At 37.0% G+C, this 25,028-nt stretch overlaps 1 protein-coding gene across 4 annotated transcripts in view; it reads left to right on the top strand.

Moving 5' to 3' along the window:
• Nucleotides 1–14: 14 nt before the first annotated feature.
• The window catches only part of SMC6 (structural maintenance of chromosomes 6), a 36,000-nt gene continuing 10,986 nt past the window's right edge, over nucleotides 15–25,028 (top strand). Inside the window, exons 1-19 of one of the 4 annotated variants that reach the window (XR_008822432.1) lie at nucleotides 15–137; nucleotides 5,894–6,042; nucleotides 7,472–7,589; nucleotides 8,389–8,494; nucleotides 9,634–9,770; nucleotides 10,320–10,381; nucleotides 11,256–11,336; nucleotides 12,919–13,020; nucleotides 13,242–13,361; nucleotides 13,465–13,563; nucleotides 14,698–14,844; nucleotides 15,237–15,325; nucleotides 15,811–15,975; nucleotides 16,985–17,163; nucleotides 18,233–18,434; nucleotides 18,575–18,689; nucleotides 20,894–21,054; nucleotides 22,743–22,878; nucleotides 23,779–23,859. Coding sequence is in view for 3 of the 4 variants with exons in the window: in XM_056342285.1 (XP_056198260.1) it covers nucleotides 5,899–6,042; nucleotides 7,472–7,589; nucleotides 8,389–8,494; nucleotides 9,634–9,770; nucleotides 10,320–10,381; nucleotides 11,256–11,336; nucleotides 12,919–13,020; nucleotides 13,242–13,361; nucleotides 13,465–13,563; nucleotides 14,698–14,844; nucleotides 15,237–15,325; nucleotides 15,811–15,975; nucleotides 16,985–17,163; nucleotides 18,233–18,434; nucleotides 18,575–18,689; nucleotides 20,894–21,054; nucleotides 22,743–22,878; nucleotides 23,779–23,859 (2,244 nt within the window). In the remaining variant the exon portion in view is untranslated. Of the gene's footprint in view, nucleotides 138–409; nucleotides 531–2,648; nucleotides 2,781–5,893; nucleotides 6,043–7,471; nucleotides 7,590–8,388; nucleotides 8,495–9,633; nucleotides 9,771–10,319; nucleotides 10,382–11,255; nucleotides 11,337–12,918; nucleotides 13,021–13,241; nucleotides 13,362–13,464; nucleotides 13,564–14,697; nucleotides 14,845–15,236; nucleotides 15,326–15,810; nucleotides 15,976–16,984; nucleotides 17,164–18,232; nucleotides 18,435–18,574; nucleotides 18,690–20,893; nucleotides 21,055–22,742; nucleotides 22,879–23,778; nucleotides 23,860–25,028 lie in introns of those variants that run through there. The other 3 variants (XM_056342285.1, XM_056342287.1, XM_056342286.1) reach the window with 3 other exon arrangements.

Genomic DNA, 25,028 nt, shown 5'->3' with positions numbered 1-25,028 from the left:
CGCAGGGCGGGGGCAGGAGCGCGCAGGCGCCGCGCCCCCGGTTCCTCTTCCGTCGCACCCAGGTATCGGCGCCGTCCATTGGTGTGGCTGTGGCGCCGCGTGGGGTTCGGGACCTGCCCGGCGGCGCTGAGGAGAAGGTAGGGTGCGGGGCTGGTGCTGCCGTGGCCGGGTGCGCTTCTCTCCGGGAGCGGCTGGGAGGAAGGGTCGGTCGGTCCCAGGGTACCGGCGGTGCTTACCCTCGCCCCGGCGCGCTAAGTCAGAGCAGTGCCGGGCCGGGACCGCCACGCCCCGCCGGTCCTGCCCGCGCCGGTGTGGCTTTCGCAGGCCGTTTTGGCGGGCACGTTAGTGGTCGGAGGTGGTTTTTGTCCGGCATGGTCGCTGTGCCTGGCGTGTGGGCTTCCTGCCGGGTGCCCCCGGCTTGGCCCGACGGCAGCCGGCGCTGCGAAGGCGGGGGAAGCGGGTACGGAGCGGCGAGCGGCCGCCGCCCGCGCTTTCCAGCTGCCGAAGGGCCGGCGTCGCTTCTCTGGGAGGTGAGCGGGGTCTTCCAGGTGGCCTGGACAAAGCGCTGGGCCACGCAGCAAATAACTGTGGGATTGGAGGTGCGAGTGGGGGGATTTTTGCCCCCTCTTGCCTTTGTCCCTCCCTGTAGCAGAGGGGGAGCTGCCTTCAGCGCTGCTGTGTATGACAGTGCTGCTCCAGGGGCCCGGGGGGTGGTGGGGGCTGCTGGTGCATCGCCTGCGAACGCCTTTGGAGAGGAGTCCTGAATGCCAGCCGTGCCCACGTGAGGCGCCTGTTTTGGGTAACCCTAAAAATACTAGGCACTCCACTGCTGTGCATGAGGCTGGGCTTCTGCCTTCAGTCAACTGAAACGTGCCTTTTTAAGGACAACCATAGCGAACGATCCCTTCATTATTATAAACTGCTAGAGTTAATTTGTAACTGATTTATCACCATCTTTGTTTAAACTAGTGTAGGTCAGCAGAAGACCACAACTTTTTTCTTCCTCTTCTCCCACCCTGCGCTTCCTCCCGTATTTTGCATTCATCTCGCCACAGCTCTGCGATGTCCTTTTCTCTTCCCTTGTTTTGCTACCTGGACAAAAGGCAGGCTGGGTTGCGGCTGGCCTGGATGCAGAGTAGTTTAAGTGGGTGTTTTGAGTGGCACCCACTTACCTTACAGGGACACCAAGGCTGGCATGAGGCTGCTGGAAAGCCAGCGGTGTGGTTTTGGTGGCAGTGGGTTGATTGTGTCTGCTCTGGATGTGACCAGCGAGGTAGGGAAAGGGGAAAACAGCTGTAGAACTGCATCGCAATGCAAGTTGTGGGAAGAGATGATTAAGTTGAAACACGGGTGGATATCACTGTATGTTGCTTCCAGGGGATGCAGCCTCTGTTTTCCTATGATGTTAACAGGGTAAATACATAACATTTAATAGTCCTAATAGTTTTATGTAGCACATTTGGGGATTGCATTTTTCTTTCACGCTTTCATTACATGCATAAAAATTAATTGCAATAATTGGTAGCAATGCTGTGATGCTTTTACAATTGGATCTGCCTTGCCCTTATTTGCTTTCAGTTTATACCTCCAGTCTTTATTCCTGCTTTTACATTGCATCATAGACAAAACAAAAGCACTGATTTAATAGAGAAAATGAACTTTACTTTCTGAAAGACAGTTGGTTTCTCATTTGAATTATTGATGTTCCTGAGTCTGTCATAGCAAATTTCCATTAACATAGTCCTACTTTATATTGTAGTATAAACATGGGTTTAGTTTTCAGTTTTTAAATATGATGCCCAGTCCATTAAAAAACCTTCTGTTAACATTTGTCAATAGTGTCGATTGTTGGCTTCCCAATGCTCCATTACATACCTTAAAACACTTGCAGTAATATGTGGCTGTGCCAATTTAATTGTTTCCAGTAGAGCACTGCACGTTTTAAAAACCTTCAGACAGTTCAGCTGCTTTTCCTTTGCGTTGAATTTTTTTTCCCAAACAGTTGTAAAACTTATGGTAAGTGGTGCTGAGACTGAAATCGACTGTTTTTTCAATTAAAAATTTAGTGAAGAAAATTAGGAGTGTCATGTTACAAGAATTTTGGGAGCAATTAATGTAAAAAAGACCTGTCAAAAATTTCAAGATGGTCTAAAGATAAAATTTAAATGCTTGTGTCATTTTTTGTGGTATTTTTTTTTATTTCTTTATGTTGATAAATTCTTCCTTTAACTTTTAAAGCTTTGTTTCTTGTGAAGTCTTAGTAGTGGATTCCTAGTTTCTGCAGTCAGTTTCTCCTTCCTTATGGCTTTTTTGTACCCAGTGTAGCTATTACATCTGTTGGTACTTATAATTTCTGAGGCTACTTCAATGCAGTTTGCTTGCAGTTCCAGTTAAGTTTTGTTTGCAGTACTAGCTCGTCAAGAGTTCTGAGGTGCAGACTGTTCTGCCCTTTGCCTTCATCATGCTTAGATTACATGAGTGAGGTTTCTTCTAGGTTATTTTGGCCTGTTTTATATTCTTTTTCTTAAATGTCCAGATGGTATAGCAGTGGAACTCATAGCCCTGATCTTTAATTTGGACATTAGTAATTACATTTTAATCTTGTGCTTTCTCTTCTTTCTAGAGAGAGATTTTAATAGAACAGAAGATCGAATGAATGCTTGTCTTGTTATTTGAGTGATAGGTAAATTCTAAGAGCATCCAAGTAACTCTTTCCTGGTCTGAGTAATTTAAGCATGAAGACATTTCTATGTAGGAAACTGAAAGTAGCATAGTAAAAGGTATGTAAACTGAACGATGAAGTGTGTTTGCTCCTTGGTTTCTATGTGTATGGTGTTAAACTACATCACATAAAATGGAAGTTATAGATTCCCTTTAAATATTTAATGGACATAATAATAATCCAGTATTTGATCTGAAATCCCTGCCATACGTAATTATTGCAAGAGTATCAAATTGAAAATTTAATGCATTTCTGCATTTGCTTTGAATTTTGTTCATGGCACTTAATGGAAAGAGATGCATATTAATTTTTCTTTATCACTGAGAATGCTGTGTCAAAGAAAATTAATGAGGAAATTATTAGACGGTATTTTATAAAACAGTCACTGAGCAGAACAGAAATTAAATACCCTTTGTAACAATGTAACAGGTTTTAATATCTGTGGTGTTTCATATAATAAATGTTACTGTCTGTGATGCCTGGTAGTATGAGCTATCTGACCTTCTGTCAGTTGCAATCAGGCTATGGTTTGACCAGAACCTTAAGCTGACACAAGCAAAAGAAGCTGCTTAAAAAAGCATCTTTTTCCTCACAGCGACCCAAACGTACAGATCTGCATGGTGAAATGGTTGGGGAAGTTAATCTAATTTGAAAAGAAAGAAGTTTTTTTCCTGCATTAATTTTCAGTAGAATCAGTGCCTTGAGACAGCTTATTATTCTGCTGCATAAAGAGCTGCTTGAACTCAGGGGGATGAGACAGAAACAGAAAAGGCAGAGGGAGGAAAGACTTGCTCCTCCCCCTTGCAGTGCTAGTTCTTAGGACTAAAGTTGTAATTTAACAGTCTTTATTTCATTGAGTTCTCTGTAGATTCCTCAAGTTACTAATCTTAAAAGATAGAAGGTGGAGCGAGACCCACAGAGAAGCGCTGGGAGGGCCTGAAGGCGTTAACGAGGGAGCCCCGTGGGGCCCTGGGGCTGTGCACGGCTCAGCTGGAACCGCTGTGCCGATCCACCCAGCTTTCTCACACCTCCCCTGCGGGACACTGGAGATGATGTTAGGAACTGTTAGGCTGACCTGCCTGCCCTCTCCTGGATTGTCCCATCTGTCCTGTGGGACAAGGGAGTGATCACTTGTTACTGTTAAACGCATCCGTGACTAGAAGTGTTCTGGTGTCCAAGCCCACAGTGCGTTCACTCCATACAGTCAATTTGGCCTCTAACCATGACACGTGGTATCAACTGAACATGCAATGTCTCTAATGCTGGACATTGTTTCCATTCCTGTACCCCACCTCATTTAAAAAGAAATAATATTTTTATTTATTTTTATAAATAAACTCCGCCTACTCTTAGGTCATGTGCCATGCAGTGATCTTTCTGTAGCAGTGGATATTCATTATATTTAATGCCTCTGAATTTTGCTTGAATTGGTCGGATGCATTTAAGTTAGTTGCCATCTTTCATAAAAGGGAGCTCTAGTGAAATTCTAGTAAACAAAGTTGTCTGAGTAGGAGAACATACTCAGTTTCAGAAACTTTTTGACATCAGAAAGCTATGCAGCTGATGTCAATTTTAGCCTGTTTTGGACACTGTACTGGTTTCAGCTGACATAATTCTCTTCTTAGTAGCTGGTGCAGTGCTGTGTTTTGGATTTGGTGTAAGAATAATTTGGTAACATGTTTTTAGTGGTTGTTAGGTAATGTTTATACTAAGTCAAGGACTTTTGAGTTTCTCAGGCCTTGCCAGTGAGAGGGCTGGAGGGGACACAGCCAGGACAGCTGACCTGAACTAGACAGAAGGATATTCCATACCATAGAATGTCATGCTGAGTATATAAACTTTGGGGGAGTTGGCTGGGGCCTGCTGGATTGGGGAAACTGGCTGGGCATTGGTCAGCGGGTGGCGAGCAATTATATTGTGCATCACTTGCTTGGTGGTTTGTGGTTTTTTTCCTTCCTTCCCTTTGGATTTTATTCTTCTCCCCTTCTCCCTCCTTTTCATTATAATTGTTATTAGTGATGGTGGTGGTGTCATCCCTGTCTGCCGCCCCCCCCCCCCCTTTATTTTATTTTAATTATTAAATTGTTCTTATCTCAACCCTCAAGTTTAACGTTCCTGCCTGATGCTCCTTCCTGTCCCTCTTGCCAGGGGGCAGGGGGGAGTAGGCAAGTGGCTGCATGATACTTTAGTTACTGTACTGACTGGGGTTAAACCATGGCAGACACCAGTAAGTGACTTTACTGGCAAGTAAGAAGACTGTGCATTGCCTTTGTATAAAGAGGACCTTGCTTCTATTTTGGGCAAAAGTATGTGAACTTCCATGTTTTGTATAATGCTTCGGAAATCTGGGTATGAAGAATGTAGTATATGCTTTTGGGGGACTAAAAACTGCCCTAAGGTTTACAGTTACAGAAAATGTGAGATTTTGACTAACCTTGATGCCTTTCGTTTCAGCTTTGTGACTTTAGGAGACCTTGTTACTTTTGCAAGATTCATGTCTGATCAGACATATTAATGCAGAAGTCTGTGCATTATTTATCGAAGTAGAGGAAGTATATATGTGTGTTCTTTTCATAGGGAGTTGTTAGTTCATCAGTGAAACAACAGCATTTGTTTACCATAATCATATTACACTGCCTCACAAGAACAGGGTGGCTGTGTGCAAGGAACAGTACAGGAACAATGCTATGAATCTAAATTTTCCTTTGTTCTGATTTTGTGTTCTGCGTATTAATTTTCTAGGCATTTGTCAACAACATATAATTAATATGTTTTCTTTTTGGATGTGCAGCTTGCTTTAATCAAACCTGCTGATCATGCTATGATAGTTACATGCTTTTCGACTCCATTACTAACCAAAAACTATTGCTAAGTCTAATGTATCAATGAAAACGGAATCAAGGTTGATTTTGTTGTTAATCAACAAACAAATTCAGCTTGATTAGGATAATGCTAGTTGTGTTTCTTTTGTTCTAACACAACTTCTTCATAGTAAGCTTATGCTTAAATTCACTGACATTTCAGTTTTGAAAAAGTATGTTTGTTGCGTTGTTTGCTGTGATTTTAATTTTTTTTTTACTGAATTAAATAAATTGGTATGTCTGTGCTATCACCTGTAGGTATGTTTTCATCTAGAAGACTGAAACCTGCAATGTTTCATTTATTTTTTAGTACTCATGGGTAAGAGAAAGGAAGAAAGTATTTCAGAGACTAGATCCCATAAAAGGCAGAGACAAGAATACACAGAAGAAAATAGCGATGAGTCTAATCAAGAAGAAAATTCACAGTCATCAGTCGATACTAATTTATCTTCACTGTTGGTAAGTTTTCTTGTATGTTTTCCCCAACAACTTTTTAAAAAACATTGATACAAAAAAATGTCCATGCCTTTGGTTGATGTTGAAATAAGTATCTTGCATGTAGGCTTCAGTGGAACCAATATAAAAGGAACTACAGGTAATGTCAGTGATGAGGATTTCCGTGTGAGTTTGTTCTTACCTTATTTCTTTTTGGGTCATCTAGTTAAAACACCTGTTCATAAAATAACGGTATTTTGGTTTTATAGAATGAATACTTTTGAAGTTGTCAAATAACCAAATTGAGGAAACATTTTGTTTGATAGAAGTATGGTATATTTTGTTTATGGTTGTAGTAAAAGCAGAGAAAATATTTAGAAAATAAGTTATTTACTAAAAGAAGTACCAAAGACTTGTTTGTTTTGCATAGCTGACGCTTTCAAATGTCTAAAAAAAAAAATCTAGTATTTGAAATGCATATTTTGATGGAAATCAAACTTGAAAACAGGAATACTGTTTTTTTTTTTCTGCTTTTGTGTAATAGTTGAACTCTAATTTGATGGAGGATTTAAAAAAATAATTTATGAGTGTGGAAATACTGTCTTATGTATTTAGTTTGGACATTAGGAAGCATTTCTTTACCAAGAAAGTGGTCAAATAGTGGAACAGGCTTGCTCTGTGATGGATGCCCCAAGCCTGTCAGTATTTAAGAGGCATTTGGAGAATGCCTTTAACTTTTGGTCAGTGCTGAATGGGCCAGGCAGTCAGACTAGATGATCATTGTAGGTCTCTTCCAACTGAAATACTCTATTTTGTAAGACACCATGGTTGATTTTCAGTGTGCAGAAACGTTACTCCTCACGTAATTTTTTTGAACTGCAGCTGGTCTGTGTCATTGGTTTATTTATTTTTCCTGAGGACTTTGTTTTCTTAGAAAACATTGCTTTGCTGAAGCACTGCCAATAAAAGTGGCTTCCTGTCAAAACAATACTTTACCAGTTGAACAGTGGGCAATGTCACTTTCAGTTTCATTTCCCCATTCCTGATCTAATTTAATTTCTGTTGTTCTAAGCTGTGCTAAAATTTCTCACAAATAGTATTATTCAAGTAACAAAAAAGTTTTTCTGTGATGCTCTTTATTACTGCTCTAACAACCATGTAGAATCTATGATACTAATTTTTTATGTTATGTTAATATAAAGTAATTATTGGGAGAACTGAAAGTTACTATGAGTGAGCGATCAGCTTTGGTAACTTTTCCTCATTCCTACGTAACTGCTCTATAGCAAGCAACTTTTCATATTGTCATGAAACCTTTCTCATTTCCTTGTAGCTTGTAACCATTAACGTTTTAGGTCATGCTATCTTTTGAATTTTCATTATATTTAAAATGGATAAACTGTATCTCATTAAAATGCATGCATAACACCAGTTCTAATCGTTAATTCTTTAGACTGTAGGGGAAGCTGGGATAATTGAAAGTATACAGCTGAAGAACTTCATGTGCCATTCAATGTTGGGGCCTTTTCAGTTTGGATCAAATCTCAATTTTGTTATTGGAAACAATGGAAGTAAGTATTAATTGCATCATTTCTTTGTCAAAGAGCACTTCTGTTAATTTAGAAGATGTAATTTTTATTTGAAAAATAATTGCTAGCCATCTTTTAGGAACAGAGACAGATTCACTTTTGGACTTTGGAACCACACAGGTCTATTCTAGTAGTTTAAGGCTGGTGAAAAAGTTAGGTCTTCAATTTGGAGATTTGCAAAGGTGTTGTAAGTATAAATCTTTCCATAGCTAAATCATACATGAATTTGTATTTAAACTAAATGTACTTCAGTGTTTGTTATTAAATGCACAGTAATTGTCCAAGTATATGTCATGTAGAAACTGTTATAGGGGAAGGGAGTGATACTTTCTTATGTGAGTTCACTTCTGGCAGTGAGGATTTTTTTAAAAAGAGGATTTTAAAAATTAAACATAAATTTTGAAAGAGACCTTAAAACCTTTCAGATAGTAATATAAATGGTAATGTGTATTTGATTTCCTTTGTTGTATATAAGTTTTCTGTGTGCTTGCAAGGAAGGGGAGATACTTTCCTCCTGAGATACAACATCTTGTTGAAAGCAGATTGCTAAATAGAAATAACAGAAGTTGGCTCAGCGTTTGGGTGTTTTTTTAGGGAGAACCCTGGAAGTTGCAGATGTTTTTCTGGAGTTATCACTATTTTATGTATTTGTTCAGATGACAGAGTTTGGACTTCAAGTGCATGAATACATAAGCAGTCAAACAAAAATATGTAATATGGGTGGACTGGATAAAGAATTACGATAAATTCTTATTAAAGAAGTTCAATGCTTTTGTTACAGGTGGAAAAAGTTCTATATTAACTGCTCTTATTGTTGGACTTGGTGGAAAAGCCACTACCACTAACAGAGGTTCCTCATTAAAAGTGTTTGTACGAGATGGAGAGACGTAAGTAAAACTTTTTCAGTTTTAAGCTTGAATATGTTTAGTGATTGTGATTCAGGTTAGCTGATCAGTTTTCTGTTCACCTTCACTTTCTCTGTTCTCTTATTGGATCTAGCAGCATGACACTGAAGAGACCATATTTAAATAAAACCCCAAAACTACAAACAAAAAACACTAGAAGTTTTACCAGTAATTTACCAGTTGTATACCATTATCTTCGAATTGTCTAATATGGTGATATGTCCTGTGTACCACCTAGATCTTCTGTATTACTTACACAACGTACTTGGATATCCTACAGAAAAATCGGTTTAATTAAAAAGAGTTATAGGAAACTAGTTATCATTATTCTGTGAGCTATGAGGTTAATTCCTTTTCTGTCTTTCTGGTGAAATAAATGAATATACAATATAAAGACCTTAACGTACAGGTGGGTTATTAAACATACAGGAAGTGGATTCTTGTCTGCTGCAAGAGTGGGGATAACATGTTTAGGGGAATCAATAAGAGAGGTGGTTTACAACATTATTACATGTACATAAAGCTGTAACTCAGAGACCCAGACTTTTCCTTTCAGAGGTGCTTGTAATAAAATTGTTGGCAGTATCTTCCTTTATATATAAACAACTTCATGTTTCAGCGTTTGCTTGAAAAACAGAAAATACTAATTCGGAACTGAAAGCACATCTCATCTTTTCTAGAAGAGTGCTTTAAGTATTCTGCTATAGATTACTTTGGTTAGGGATGGCTGTAGAAGCTAAGCAACTGTTTTCTACAGGAGCCAGTTTGGGGACAGGAGAACAACTGAAAAGTAACTTGATTCTGCAACCTAGAGATGAGGGCAGTCAGATGGGAAGGGAAAGTGGGGGAGATCTGCTCTCACAACTGTTTCCTTTTGGCTCGCGATTTATCTGAAGCGTAGGAGGTAAAAACAGGTTACTGTATGGCAGCCTTTCTGGCCATGCGTCTCTGATGCTGTTTTGGTTCAAATAACATGTATGTATCTTCTCATTGTTACTATGACTGACTTCCAGTTACAACCTGTACAAGACCTAACAATCCTTGTGGAAAATTAGAATGTTCTGATTTTTCATAATATTTTTTTTAAATATTTGAAAGTAATTTCAATTGTCTTTTTTCAGTTCTGCAGATATTTCCATAAAACTGCGAAACCAAGGCAGAGATGCATTTAAACCAGAAGTGTATGGTGACTCTATTATCGTGAATCAGCACATTAATCTGGATGGAAACAGAAGTTACAAACTGAAAAGCAAATCTGGTTGGTAGTAGTTTTTGTCCTCAGTCTTAGAAACTCTTGAAATGCTTTCATTGCTTTCAGTGCCTTGATGTTAGTAAAGGATGGTGTTTCTTATTTCATTTATCATTGAATGATGGCGATGTCCATTTTTTGTGTTTACCTTAGACTTAAGTATTTGAGCATGTCAAAAGGAGTTGTCAGGTTCCGTGTGATGTGAGGTCATACAGTATTTGTCTTTATGAAAATCAGCTTGTTTGATAAGGCTGAACATAGTTTTTAGTCTTTTTGAGTTTTTATTGAATCGGGTGTTTAATTCTGTCACAGAAGGTTTATGAAGCAAGGAGGGACTTCCAATTAGAAGTCTTTCTGTACAAATGCAAATGTATCAGAAAAATTAAACCCAGCTGACTGTGTTTCTCATTTAAGGCTAAATCTGTGTTACAAAAATACTAATCCCATTTTTTACGTTTACTAAGAACCGCTAGGTTGAACGAAAGAACGAAAGTCTAGGGCATTGTATGTCTCTACTTCAGACCTGCTGCTATTTTTCGTTTCTTTTTTTACCATTAGGGACCTTAATTTCTTCAAAGAAAGAGGAACTTGTAGCAATACTGGATCACTTTAATATACAGGTAATTGTTATAGTGCTTAAATCCTGTGCAGTTTAATACATCAGCATGCAATTACATGCATTACAATGCTTCAATTAAAAATTAATGTTCCATTTTGTTAAATGAGAGAGGGTCACCTCTTCTGTGTTATCTCAAGATCAAATGCCATGGCAAAAGAAAATTGAAATTTATACCTCATGCAATGCACGATAAGATTCTGTCCCAGACAGGTAAGTATCTGCTATGATCTGAGGGCTATGAGTCACGTATCCTGTTAATAAAAGTCTTGGCATGTGTAGGTTTCTTTCATACCTGAGCCTTTCTTTTTTTCTGCTCATTATTTCAGTTTTTGCTGTTGGAGAAGTTTGAGTGTGTTTTTGGTGTTTAAGTGATTAAGGAAAGATGAGGAAGTGCACATGAAGTTTAAAATATTCAACACATTCAGCCTTCCAAATTTTATAAACTTGTGTTAATATATATTGATTTTATTTTGTGGAAACTTCATAAGAATATATGCAGCAATTAATTGCATTTAATGCAATACTTTGATCAATTAAATGAGAAATGAAACTGATCTTGTGAAATAAATGGAAAAAAACAGACACTGTCTTTTTAGAAGTTAGTTATCCTCCTGGAAACAATTCTTTAGTTGTCTTTGACGTTCTGATTTGTACTTGATGGAGTTGGTTTTTTTTTTTAATTTCTTTGTTGTTTGTTTGGTTTTAAGAAGAATGGGTGAGAGGAGTAGAAGTCTTTATTTGTGGATCTGCTTCTCTCAGCTTATTACTGAATTGCTGGGCATGGAACAGGGAGATGGTTTGCTCACTGTCATGGATATATAGAGTTACATAAGAACTTTTTTGCTTAAAATAAAATGAATGTAATACTTTTACAGGTAGATAATCCTGTGTCTGTTTTAACCCAAGAGATGAGTAAGCACTTTTTACAGTCTAAAAATGAAGGTGACAAGTACAAGGTAAGAGTACTCATTTAAAATTTTGATTAAACATTAAAATACTGATTTGAAATTTTTAGAGGTGGCATTTGGAGGAAAAAAATAAATCTGAGTTCCTATTTTAATAACTTGCTGTGGGTTAACTCAGGTAAGCAGCTAAGCACCACACAGCCACTCACTTCCCTTCCCTGTTGTCACCTACTTGGGATGGGGAAGAGGAAGGAGAGTAAAAGCAAGGAAACTTGTGGGTTGAGATAAAAATTGTTTAAAAAAAATGAAGGAAAAGCTGGAAGAAAAGACAAAGCAAAACAAGACAAGACATGCTAAGCCAGTCACTCTCCACCTCCCATGGGTAGACTGATGCCCAGCCAGTTCCTGAGCAAAAGATGGCTAAACCCGCTAAACACTCACCTCTGGTTTTGGCTGGAATAGAGTTGATTTTCTTCATAGCAGGTGTGTTATAAGGCAATGTTTTGGATTTGTGTGGAAAACTGTTGATAATACAGAGATGTTTTTATTATTACCTAGCAGTGCTTACCAGTGTCAAGGTCTTTTCTGCCTCTCAGACCACCCCACAGGTAAGTAAGCTGAGGGTGCACAAGAAATTGGGAGGGGGACAGTGCCAGGAGAGCTGACCTGAACCAGCCAAAGAGATGTTCCATACCAGTGAACATCATGCTGGGTATATAAACTGGGGGAAGAAGAAGGAAGGGGCAAATGTTCGGAGTGATGGTGTTTGTCTTCCCAAGTAACTGTTACGTGGGATGGAGCCCTGCTTTCCTGGGGCTGACTAAATATCTGCGAACTGCCAATGGGAAGCAGTGAATTAATTCCTTATTTCGCTTTGTTTGCTTGTGTGGCTTTCGTTTTGTCTAATAAACTGTTTTTATCTCAACCCACAAGTTTTCTCATTTTTACCCTTCTGGTTCTCTCCCTCATCCCACTGGGGTGGAGGAGTGAGCCAGCGACTGGGGTTAAACCATGACAATGGAATTGAATAGCTCTTTGGTTGGTTGGAGTCACTTACTTGGTTGTTTCCCCTCCTAACCTCTTGCACACTCTGCCAGTGTATTCTCTGGGAGAGCAGAGTGAGAAACAGAAGGCCTTGACATACATACAAATGCACAAATTTTGGTATATGAATACCAAGCAGTGTTTAGCACAGCTACAACATTAGTGTGTTACCTGTATTGTTTTGGTCACACATCTAAAACACGGTACCCCAACAGTTACTGTGAAGAAACTTAACTACAATCCAGGCAGTACACTGTCTTGATTGTAGCAGTCATCCACTTGCAAAAAAAAGTTTTTGAAGTTTCTTTTCTCTATAGAAAAGGACAAATTAAAAAAACAAACACACCACCCCCCCCCCCCCCCCCCCCCCCCCCCCCAAAAAAAAAAACAACCAACCCAACCCAAAAAAACAAACCCAGGACACAGCTGCGTTAGTTCATTATTCAGAAATATCCCACCAGTTATTTTACTTTGGGCATCATTCAGCTTGCATACAAGTTGGCATGAGTGGTCTTTCTGTGGTAGTTATTTGAAGTTCACTTAGGTAAACTGCTGAAGCTGGCATTTGTGTCTTTTTGTTCCTTTTTAGTTTTTTATGAAGGCAACTCAGATGGAACAAATGAAAGAAGATTATTCATCTATTATGAAAACTAAAGAAAATGCATGTATTCAGATAGAACAAGGAGTAGAGGTATGTAAAAGCTGAATTAATTACTGGTACAGATCTGAGCACTGAGATAACTATAGGAGCTGAATTACATAGTTTTGTTTTGTGTAGGTCTCAGTGACATTACATTTTTAGAAAAAATAAATCTTTCCAAGACTTCATATGGTATCACAGCTTTTTGCACTCAAAATTGAGCCTCTCTGTCTTTTTTTGAGATTTTTGTGTTTTGTTTTGTTTTATTTAAGCATCTCCAAGAACTTAAGCGGCTTTATTGTGAAAAAAAGGAACGTTACAAAAACATTGGATTTGTGAATGACATGCGAAACAGTCTTGAAGATTTGAAACATAAAATGGCATGGGCAGTGGTAAATGTCTTGTTACAATGTTTCCTCATATGAAATGTACTTTTAAATTATTCCCGATGTGCTGTGGACATTCTGATATATGCTAATACATGCTTCTATTTAGGTGAGTGAGATGGAAAAAGAAATAGAGCCAATCAAAGAAAGCATCAGAGCTGAAGAAGGAAATACAGAGAAGTTTGTTCAGAAGCTAGAAGAATGCCGGGTACCTATGTGGTTTAAATCATACATCACTCTGGTTTTAGCTCTTTGACTCAGTAATTAAGATAATATTTAAACTGTGATTGTCTTCTACATTGTAAGCTGAAACTGGCAATCTTAGCTTTTCACAACCAGCTAAGAACATTCCCATTTATATATCTTTTTAACCATCTGAAACTTAATGGTAACATTTGCATTCCACATTTCATTTGAGAATAATATTAGGACATTTTGTTTTCTGTTGTTTAGTAGGGTTATGTGTTTATGTTTTTCATACTAATACTTCTATTTCAGGTAAGGTTTATATCATTGTGGCTGGGAGTTTGAGATGACAAGCATTACATATACCAGTGAACAGTAATTTAAACTTTTATTGTTGAGAGTACTTACTAGATGCCTATTTCAGTGAAGTTGGAGCATTTTTCAGGGATCTGTCATGTAGGTTTGCTTGGGTATCATTACCTGTAGAAAAGGTCAGTGTCTAATTTCAGAAGATATCTGGAACTTTAACAGACTCATTGAATGGTACTTTAAGACTTCTGTAGGTAACAAGAAAGAGTAATTTTGCCAAACATTCAGATTCACATACAAAATTTATATTTTGCAGAGAAACACTAGCCATTGTTATTTTGAACTTGTAAGTCTATTAAAACTCCTTCTCCAAACTTTCTTGATCGGTACTCAGTTTTCATTGAATTTTTAATATTTTTTTAATGTTTAAAAAAAGGAAATGTGTATTGCTTGACAATTAAGATGTTATTACTTTATAGCCTAATATGTCTGTGTGGTGTTGAAGGAACATTGTTCGAATACTCATTTCACTTCTTTCCATATTATGGTACTTGACCTTATTGTATTGAGGCCTGTCTTTGAGTAAACTGTGAGTTAGAAAAGAAGGTTGCTGTTTATTTCACAGATTTGGTAGTCTGTTGGTTCCCTGAGAATGTTCCTTTATTAATTTTCATCTTAGATTATTCATAGTAGCAATGACTTGCTTTATTTCTTCTAACAACAAAAAAAAGGCAAATGAGGTATGTCAGATGGATTCTTTTGGGACATATTTCTTCTGTAGCTTTATGAAGTTTTGAAGAAAATTGTTTCATTACTACTTGTGTATTATTCTCTTTTTGCACCAAAGATAAAAGTGAATGAAGCAGAAGAAAAGTACAAAGCAATACAAGACAAGCTGATAACAGTAAGTGAAGAAGCACAAGTCCTGCATCCTCAGTGTATTTCTTTGAAGGCTGATGTGCAGGCAAAAAGAAAAGCAGTTAATGAAACAGAGGTAGGCAAAAAGAACTTTCGAAGTTCATACCAATTTAAAAGCTTTAATCTTGTCCACGCTCTACTCGTATGTACTTCTGCATCTGTGTCTATGCTTCCTGAATCCATAGTGCAGTTCAAAAGAGGTGCAATTTCCTGCCTGCCTTGCAAGTAATTTTGTTTTCAGGAGCCATGGGGTTTATATCTTTACACAGGTGTTAAGCAGTGTTAAGCTTATGTCAACATAAATATGATTCAAATTAAGTGTGTTATTCTTTTTTCACATTCTTGAAATTCGAGTGATGTTTGTCTGTTTTGATGCAGTTCAGTATTTATTTACTCAAAAATGTAGTTCTCTTTGAAATGATTTCTTGCTTCTATCGATTAAACTACTGTATCCCATTTCCTTCACAGGTACTTTATAATCGTTTCAAAACTGAGTTAAAACGGCTGGGAAAAGATGATGAACAGCTATGTAAACGAATTGAAGAACTGAAAAGCAGGTAAATACAGATGCAGTGATTATGGTGCGTGTTTATTAAAATATAGGTATGCAAGGAGTGACCTCTTCTGATTGATGAGAAAATCTGCAGTAACAGAAAATATGTAACTGGACCCTCTAAATTTTAAATAAATATTTAAATATTTCTGATCCTGCTTACATACCAGTTGTTTGACTGGAAGGTGATGAGGTATTTGGGCAGAAAAAGTTTTTCTTTATTGTTGAAGATAATATAAATGTTCTAGCTTCTATGGTGTTGCAAAACAAGTATACCTTAAACTAAATGTAATAGGAATGTAACTGGGTGAGTGTTATGTGTGATTACAAATAAAAAAAACCAAACAACAAACCGTTCATGCTTTGTAGGTCTTGTAAATGCACAGAATCTTAAATGTAATTTTCTGATGCATAAATCTTTTGTGTGAAACAGTGTCACTTAGAAATTATCAGTGTGGTTTTAAAATACTGACTTGCAATCTTTTCTAGTGCTAATCAGTTTTCGGAGCCTGAAAAATTGGAAAGACAAAGGAAAATCACACACTTAAGGGAACAGTTGAAGGCATTCCATGATGAAGAAACGATGATTGGTCAACAGATGGATCAGTTTCAGCAGGCTATATATAAGTGTAAGGAAGAATGTGCTAGAGTTAAGTAAGTTAAGCTTTTTGAATGTAATTGTTTTCCTTTCTTTCAAGTTTTAAGAGATACTTTCTTGTACCTCCATTCCCTGAGGTATTAGGCTTCAAGTTTTAGTTGTTTTTTTCCCCTCTAGTTTATTTTAAGACTTGCTAAACTGTTGTCTTTGGTACAACATGACTTAATTGAGAAACTTTCGGAAAATTAAGAAAAGTGTTGTGTCATTAAAGGTGAAAAGCATTACTAATTTAAAGCCTGATACAAATCCATACTGTCAGTTTAATGCCCTTCTTTCTTCCTCCCACCATCTTATTCTTATCTCTTATTCTCTTATCATCCTATGGGCAAACTGTGCTTTAAATTTTTCCATGTTGTTTAATACCCTAGTAAATCCTGATGTCATGTTACAAGATATAAAACACCACATAAGGAAATAAATAAACTTTAGAGGTAATTATTTTATGTGTAGTTAAAGGTAAATTTATAGACACTTTGGAGCGCAAGGTTCAAATACCAACTTAGCACATACTCGAGCTAAAAAAAGCACTCTCTGGCTTTGATGTGGAAACCTGGGCTTGAACAATGTTACCAGAGGGGATTATGGTGATCTTGTCATTTATTGTCTTAAGAGATTTGAGAATTGTTGCTTATTGCACTTGATGCAAAGACTTTAAACATCTTTTATCAATTACTCTAACCAATAGTTACTTTGTTTTGTTGAAGACCTTTACAGAAGATAGTGAAATTGAAGCATATGGTTAGAAATAAAATAAACTTACTATAGACTGTTAGAAAGAAAAAAGTCTTTTAAAACTCTTGCAAATAGTAATTTTCTTTCTTGCTTTTTTTGTCTTATGTTTCTTGAAACTGTAAAAATATTGTTGTATGTGTGTAGCTAGCTGTACATTGAAATAGAGGTCCTGATACACTGTCCCATTATTACTTGAAAAATGAGACTATAATTATCTTAATCAAATTAAGGCTTCATAAGCTGTTGCTGCTGAGAAGAATTCTGTTCTCTTAGGAGAGAAGGCTGTGATGTGAAACAAGCACTGGATGCCAAGCAGAAACAGCTGAGAGAGCTGAATGATAGTAAAACAAATACCTTGAAAAGATATGGACCACATATGCCAGCATTTCTTGAAGTAGTTGAAGCAGCCTATGGGCAAGGGCGGTTTAAACACAAACCTGTTGGACCTATAGGTAAGAATGGCTGCTGAAAAAGACATTTTGCCTCATGAGTTTCATTGCATAGTTGCTAATGTAAGAAGTGAACTAGAGAAACTATTTGTTCTTTAAGCAGGTTCAGGTATGTCTTTTTTTTCTGTACTTTCTGGACTAAACATTTTATCCTGGTAAGTTGTCTTTTGCTTCTGTCCTTTTTGTCACGTGAACTAGCTAACATCTACTGGTTTTCCTCATTTTCCAGCTGTGTTTGTTGAGGTATTTTATATAGTTACAATGGCAAACTTTCAGTGCACCCCTCTGACTCACCTGCACTCTCTAAGCATCAGACTACTGTGCTTGGCTGCTTGTTCCTTGGTGGATAGCACTGTCCAGCTCTTGAACAGAATTTGTTCAAAATGTCCAGTGGTTGACTAGTAGGCTTGTCAAACTTAATGCTTTGCATGGAGCAACTCGGACAGAACCAATTGAGATTTTCTTGGGAAGTGGTTTCAAGTATGTTTTTTGACCAGCTCTGATAGTGACTGCTATGTTCAGTTTGTGAATGGGAGTAATGCTTCAGCATATTTTGGATGTGAGTGTAAAGGCCAAGTACTTAAGTACTTGGCATTGACTGCAGGGTAAGAACATGCAAACACGTGTTCTACTGAAGGCAGCTGATATAATAGCAATCTTCGTGTGTGTTTAACTTGCAACATAGTTGTTCCTCTGCTTTCACCTTAAAGCATTAAATTGTTGACAAGCAATCTTTGCCTTGACATACTCCTGCTGAGCTTCCATGAAAATTGGTACCTTAATGGAAGGTAGAAGTGATCTGTCAAGGATCTTGGAAGAAAATGTAGGCTTCCAAGCATGTATAGAGAAATTACATGTCTGTGTTCTCAGGGTAGCTTGCCTGCTGTGGGATTTTCTCTCTTTTAGTTAACTTGTTAATTTTTTTTTTCTTACAAGAAAAGTTTATTTTAGTATCTTTTAAAAAAACCCACAAACATAACAAAACAAAAACCTTGAGTGGTAAAAATGCACTATTGGATGTTTTTTTATGGAACACAGCTCCTAAAGCCTTGTCTCTTCTGTCTTTATTTAGGTGCTTTCATTCATCCAAAAGATGCTGAACTGACCTTGGCTATTGAATCTTGTTTAAAGACCCTAGTTCAGGCATTTTGCTGTGACAGTCATAGTGATGAAAGAAATCTTCAGCTACTGATGTCAAAATATTATCCACGTGGATTTAGACCTCAAATAATTGTAAATAAATTTCAGAATGAAGTTTATGATGTTAGGCAGAGGTAAGTTGTTTTGAATTTTTTTGCTTAGCTGTGATGGTTCGGATTATTATTAGTTGAAAATAACTGTAGTTTTGTGGGTTTTTTTGTTTAAAGAATCTCATGTGAGTTTTATTAATGATCGTTTTTCTTATTTTCTTCAGAGGAACTCATCATCCAGAATTCCCAACAGTTCTCTCAGCACTGGAAATAGATAATGCAGTGGTTGCCAACTGTTTGATTGATGTGAGGGGTATAGAAAAGATCCTGCTGATTAAAGTAAGGCTCTAGGTTCCCTATTCATCTTTAAAGAAAAAAGTTTTCTCTTTGTATGTAGGATATACAATACATTCACTGATGGTGTCTGTAATGGACAAAAGAGGTAGAGAAAGATATTTTTTTGGGGTTGGGTTTTTTTTTTTTTTTCCTTACCCACTGAAGAGAGGTGGCCCTGATGACTCAGCAGACCTAGACTGTATCAGTTACCAGTGTTACAAAGGTAACCACTGGAGGGTTCCCAGTAAGGCCTTCTTGGCATTCAATAAACTGTCAGTGTCCACTTCAAACACTGTTTTCTGTCATGGGCAAGACAGAGTAAACTGACAGCCCATAGTGAATTTAGATACTGGCATTTATTTAAGAATCAGTAAGGTCAGAACTTTTATTTCCACATACTCTTTTCCCTGCCCCTCAACTCTGCCTTCATAGGTCTCAACTTCTGTCCCCAGTAGGAAGGTCGCAGCTGGTCAGGGAATGTCAGGCAGAAAATATTACTGGTTCCTGCTGTGCAGCTGCTCACAGATACCGGTTTGGGCTATTACTGGCCAAAGTCCCTGGGCATTCCCTTGGATTAGTCCCTAAAGATCTCTTCCTATGTGTATCCAGGGTCTTCCCTGGTTGATTCTGGGATGTTCACCACCACCTTTCTGGGTGTCGAAGTATTCTGGTTTCCCAGTCTTAATAGTCCATGTGTATGTGGTCATCAGCCTCCTAAAGGCTGTCTTTGTCTCGTGTCTCTTAAATAATAGATGGGTTCAGGATGTGTCAGTTTCATGAGGTCCAGCTGTTACCAAGATTTGCAGCCAGCTCCTACCAGTTGTACCTAGCTTGTGCTTGAGAGTTGAAAAGTTCCCTTTCAGATATTCAGCCACCCACTCTTATATGACATTATCAGCTGCCTGTTAGCATTCACAGCTGAATTTATTTTTCGCCTACCACAATCAACACAGCTTCTTTGGACTCTGCAGTCTTAAAGCATTTGAGATGAGAGAGTGCAAAGAAACATGCTTGTGGATAGAGTCTGATAAAATAAAGAAATAGCAATGATCAGTTATTAAGTAGGGTTTGAATGAGGTGACTGGTGACTGGCAACGGGTGCTGAATTAGGATTTACATGCTATGTTGATAACAATCTATTTTTATTCACCATGAAAACATGATAGTGAACTGTTTTCTGCCACTATATGATTTCTGATCTTAATTGATTTTTGTTAAAATTTTCTGTTACTACTGAAGGTAAGAGGTCCTGCAGATAAGTTTACAGGTAAAGTGTTCAGAGATAAAGATAAGATTTATATATTTTTATTTAAAAAAAGTACTCTACAAGCAGCAGAACTGATGATGCTGACTTTTTTTTTGATTTTGTTTTTCTCTAAAACAACTTGTCCCAGTTTTCCCGTTGACGTTCCTACTGGAAAAGAGGTGGTTTATGCTGTCTAGTGCAAAGCTGACTGTTTATCAAGCATGGCTGTTACTGAATGGGATATGTAACAGCTGAACTTCCTAGGCTTTTCTTATGGCAGGAATGCTAGTTTTGTTCTTCCCTGTCTGCCTTATACTAACTACTGATTTTCATAACGTTATTATCTTGAAGCCCTACTTGAGCACTTCCAACTGAATCTGAAAGAAGTTGTACAGCTTCTATGTGGGAGAAATGATAGTTCTGAATGGATAACGTGATTGCCTTGGACAAAGGCACTTGTGACCATTTAGTCTGGCATTGGCAATGTTCTTTTTTACCAAACTGTTTCCCCAAACTCTAATTGAATATTGTTCAATGTACTTGACAGCTTGCTTTGGAAGATTGTTTATCGTATGTGTGTTTCTTTTTGGTAGTTAAACAAAAGGTCACTACGTACAGGTATGTTTAATCATTTTTTAAATTTTTTTTTCCCCCATGGCAAATTATGACAGATTGATTAGTGTACGGAACTTAAAATGCAGGTAAATTTGTAATGGTTTAGCTGCCAATTTCTTTTATTCTAAGAGGGTGGTTTTTGAGAACATAAGTGTTGTATTCACCTAAGAAAAGCAGATTCTTGACATTCTAGATCTTGTTTTTCTACGCTCTTCTATTACTGTATTTCTTATTTTTCATTAGGAATTGGAATTATTTCTTGGTGACAGCTTCTAGACTTTTAAAATTGATATCTTTAATTATGATTGCTTTTCTATTGGTATGATAAGGCCACTTTATTTTTCAGAGCAGCAGTAAAGCTCGTGAAGTAATGCAGTTTAATCGGCCCCCGAAAAATTGTAGAGAGGCTTTTACTGCTGAAGGTGATCATGTATTTGAAAAACGGTATTACTCTTCTAATTACGTCAGACCCAGGTTCCTAAGCCAAGATGTTGAAGCAGAAATAAGGTTAGCATCTTGTAATGTTGTACCTATAAAAACTGCACTTGTTGATGTGAAGAGTGGAATTGCATATTTGTACACTGCTATCCAGTCTCTCCATTTTCTTCCTGAGATTCATGATTTGCTTCTGGGAATTCTGGAAAAACTTTTAATATCATTGCCTTTCTGTGGTAGGTACAAACCCGAGTTATAGCTAGATATCTTTCAGTTTGTGGCATGTAAACCTTGCCGAGCAAGTAGGGATTTGCTGGGCTGAATATTCCAGGAAATCTAGTTACTTACCTTTTGTTTTACACTTGCTGGAAAAGAGTATGAAGTCAAAACCGTTTCTGTATAAACCTAATACCTGAACAGCGGTATCCCAGTTTACTGCAAAGGAAACCTGAATAGTCAAACCAAAGTTACATTGGCATGTGTAGTCCTACTGGTTGCAAACATTGCATCTGTGTTTTTTCAGGCTTTTGACTTCATTTATGGCAGGTATCTCTGATAAACTTGACTTCTCCTTCCCTCCATTTTATTTTTGATATCTTTTTTTCTGCTTACTTTCAAAATGGTAGTTTAAAAAGCCAAAGATATTTCAAAGATTATACTTGAATGTCACTAAGCAAACTGGTGACAATAGAATACTTTTGAGGATCAGATTATATTACAGACATATTATGTAATATTTTAATTTTAGTATTAATAGCTGATAGTGTAGACTGAATGTTAAAAATCTGTTTCTGTAAACTGAGAAGTTAAATGTGTTAGTTATACTGACATGAGCAAAGTGCTGTTATAATGAACTTCACTCAAAGATTATCTTAACTTTCAAAGTGTTACAGGCATTTCATTACCGATATTGCTGTGGGGGAATGATGTAGGCCAGTTAAAAAGGAAAAATGCCCTCCTCTGTTGCCCCCCACTTCACAACTTAGCCTAAAGCAATGACACATTTATCTGGAATAGCATACGTCATTTATTAAACACAGATTCTGGGATCGGACTTAATCAGTCAGTTTCATGCATCTATAACAAAAGTTGATTTAAACACTTGTGTTAAGATATTTATATTTTTTTAAACTGTAATATTAGTAAAGTTCCCCTTTCTTTTGCAGTGGTAAAAGACGCTATCAAAGTTTTGCCATCGATGAATAGTAATACAAAACAAAGATTTTTTTATTTCAAATAAGTTTACCACAGACTGAAAGAATTAATTACGGAAATCTCTGGACGTGACCTCCTTTGTAGAAGGAAAAGTGTTGAGACTACATAAAAAACTTTCTTCAGATCTCTGTTAATGTGTTTTCTCTCTGACTAGAGCTGTTTTGTCCTAGTCAAAGTATTTCTTTCCTTTAAGATGCAGTAGTATTTTTAGCAGTAACACCACTGTTTAGTTCAAACATTTGGCCTGTTACAGAAAATCGGTAAGAGAGGTTATGGTGGTTCAAATTACATAAATGTTTTATCTGCTAGGCATTGAACTAAGACCATCAAGCAGCTATCTGCTGGTTATTAACTCTGAGTTCTGCTGTAGACCTTTGGTGCTTCTTTATTGATCATCAAAACCGTCCAATACTAAACAAAATTAAGGTATTTTTTTTCTAGGGGAGTGCATTTTTACCCTTTGTCTTGTCATGCATTTAATTTTTATTTGTGTATTTCCTTGTGTGTGTAATAAGTAATATCTCAATACTACTTTGTTTATAAAGTCACTTGGAGAAAGAAATTGAAAATAAAAAGGCACAGTTGACAGCATCTCAGCAGCGTTTATATTCCATTGAAGATGAGATTAGGCAGAATGAAGATCATCTTCATGGTCATAGACGACACCAAAAAGAACTACAGGTAAAAAGTACACTATTGGTTTTCAGAAAATGATCTGTCTTTCCCTACTTCATTTTGACTTCTGCAGTATATTTTGAATGGATGATAGTTTTTGATGTTTTTCCTTACTTTTGTATTTGCTTTCGTGTTGTTCACCTTCATCGTTTAGGACAGAATGGTAGAGGCCACATCAGTCCTAGCATATGCTGTTGTTTCTGTATGGGGGTTTTTGGTGGTTGTTTTTTTCCCCCTCTTGTGCTAAATCTCACAAATTTCTATTACTTTTTTTGCCACAAATAGGAAGTTGCAATATTTGATGCACATTTCCTGCTTCCCCTTCCTTTATTTCTGTTGAGCCTTGCCTTTTCATTCCTAGAATCCTGTTTCTCTTCATTATCTTCATATATATTGCTGACTCGTTTTAATATGCTGAATGTTTCACCTTCAAGTGTTCCTAACTTTAATATCTTTATAAACCATTTTACAACTATTAGGCTTCTTTCTTTCTTTTCCAGTACTTCTAGGTGGGATATGTATTTGTGGTGGTAAATGTTGTTACAGTTAGGCAGAGTAAGATAATACATGCTATATAAGGTTATATTCAGTAAATTACAAATAAGAACTGACAAAAAAACCTGGCATGTGGACTCAAATTGATAAAGATAAATATTTGAAGGAAAAATAAAATACATTTTTTTCAATTGTCATGTTGAATGGAAATTTAATAATAATAATTTAAAGTGTATCTGACTTTCAGAACAAGTATATCTTAGAAAAACAGATTTCATAGGTAAGTGGGAAGAGTTCTGTCTAGGCACTAATGAAACTAGAAGATGCTTTCTGTGTCAACTTAAATGAACAAATGTAAAGTTTTCTCTCTAGGTGAGCTTAAGAACATTTTTTTTTTCTTTTTCTTTTCAGAAAAAAATAAGAAAAACAAATGCAGAAATAGCAGATCTTGAAAATGTGCAAGAATACCACTCAATGGACATACATATATTAGTAAGAACAGTTTATCAAATTATGTCTAATAAGGATACGAAATAATGTTTGCAGTGTTTTGAAATGAGCAAATACTGTAGATTTTCAACTAGTGTACAAGTTCAGTAGTGAAGAACGCTTTATAGGATGTCTGTGATCGTGGCAATAGCATAATTCTATTTTTCTGGTGAGGTTTTGGTTAGTTTTTCTTTCCTTGTTTTTCTTTTTTCTAACCAGTAGCACTGCAGCTTTATGGAAGGCAAAGTGGTGGTGTAAAGGAGGTATATTCTGTGCATTTTCTTTTTTTAGTTCCAGATCCACAATGCTGTAAAACACTGGTATTAAATAATATCTCTGTAGGTAACACTGTAGGTTTGGGGGTCAGAAGTGTCATCATCAAAGCATAGGTGAAGGCCACTCTGGAGCATAATTATTGTCACAGCACTGCTGCTCTACCCTGAACCAGAGTTTTCTTGCTTTGCTTCTAGCTTTGTTGTACGGAAGTTTTACAGTTCATGTATCACCCGAAGGAAGTATGTTGATTCCTTCAAGGTTCCTATCATTATCCATGTGTTCTTAGAATATGCACATAGTAGTTTAAGAACAGAAATAAAAGTTCGATAGTGTATTGTGATTTGTATGTTGGTGGCCATGAATTTCGGCTGTTACTCTGTAACAAGCTAATGTATAGATGGACAAGAATTCAATTCTGAGAATCATGCTGATGTTAATAATAATACTACAGTTATTTCATTTAAATTCCATGTCAGTTTTCCCACTACTTTATCGAAATCAACAAGAGGCTAAGTTGCGCAGATTTTTTTTTATTTTTGGGGTTTTTTTGTCACTTCTGATTTTGGCAGAAGCTCACGTTTTTTTAGTAGTCTGACTTTCAATGTGTGCATGTAAGTAAACGTTTCAAAATTAACTCGAAAAGTAAGGGATCGGTACAGATTCTGTAAACTCTTGGAGGGTTTCTCATTTTCTATATAATCTAGTTCTGTTGGTTTAAAAAAAAATAATTTATTCTTTGTCCTTTTGGTGAGATGGAAAAATAGTCTGTTACTTTTTTACTGGAGAATATCTTTCTGTTAAAAAATTATTGAAGGCTTACTTACTCAACATCAGCATTTTTACCATCACCTTCTGATAATGGTCTTAAACAGCTGGTAGACTTACATATTTGTAAT

Source organism: Falco biarmicus, chromosome 6 (assembly GCF_023638135.1).
Source record: "Falco biarmicus isolate bFalBia1 chromosome 6, bFalBia1.pri, whole genome shotgun sequence".
Classification (NCBI taxonomy): Eukaryota; Metazoa; Chordata; class Aves; order Falconiformes; family Falconidae; genus Falco; species Falco biarmicus.
The sequence above is the reverse complement of the archived record's forward strand: the minus strand, read 5'-3'. Positions and strand labels throughout refer to the sequence as shown.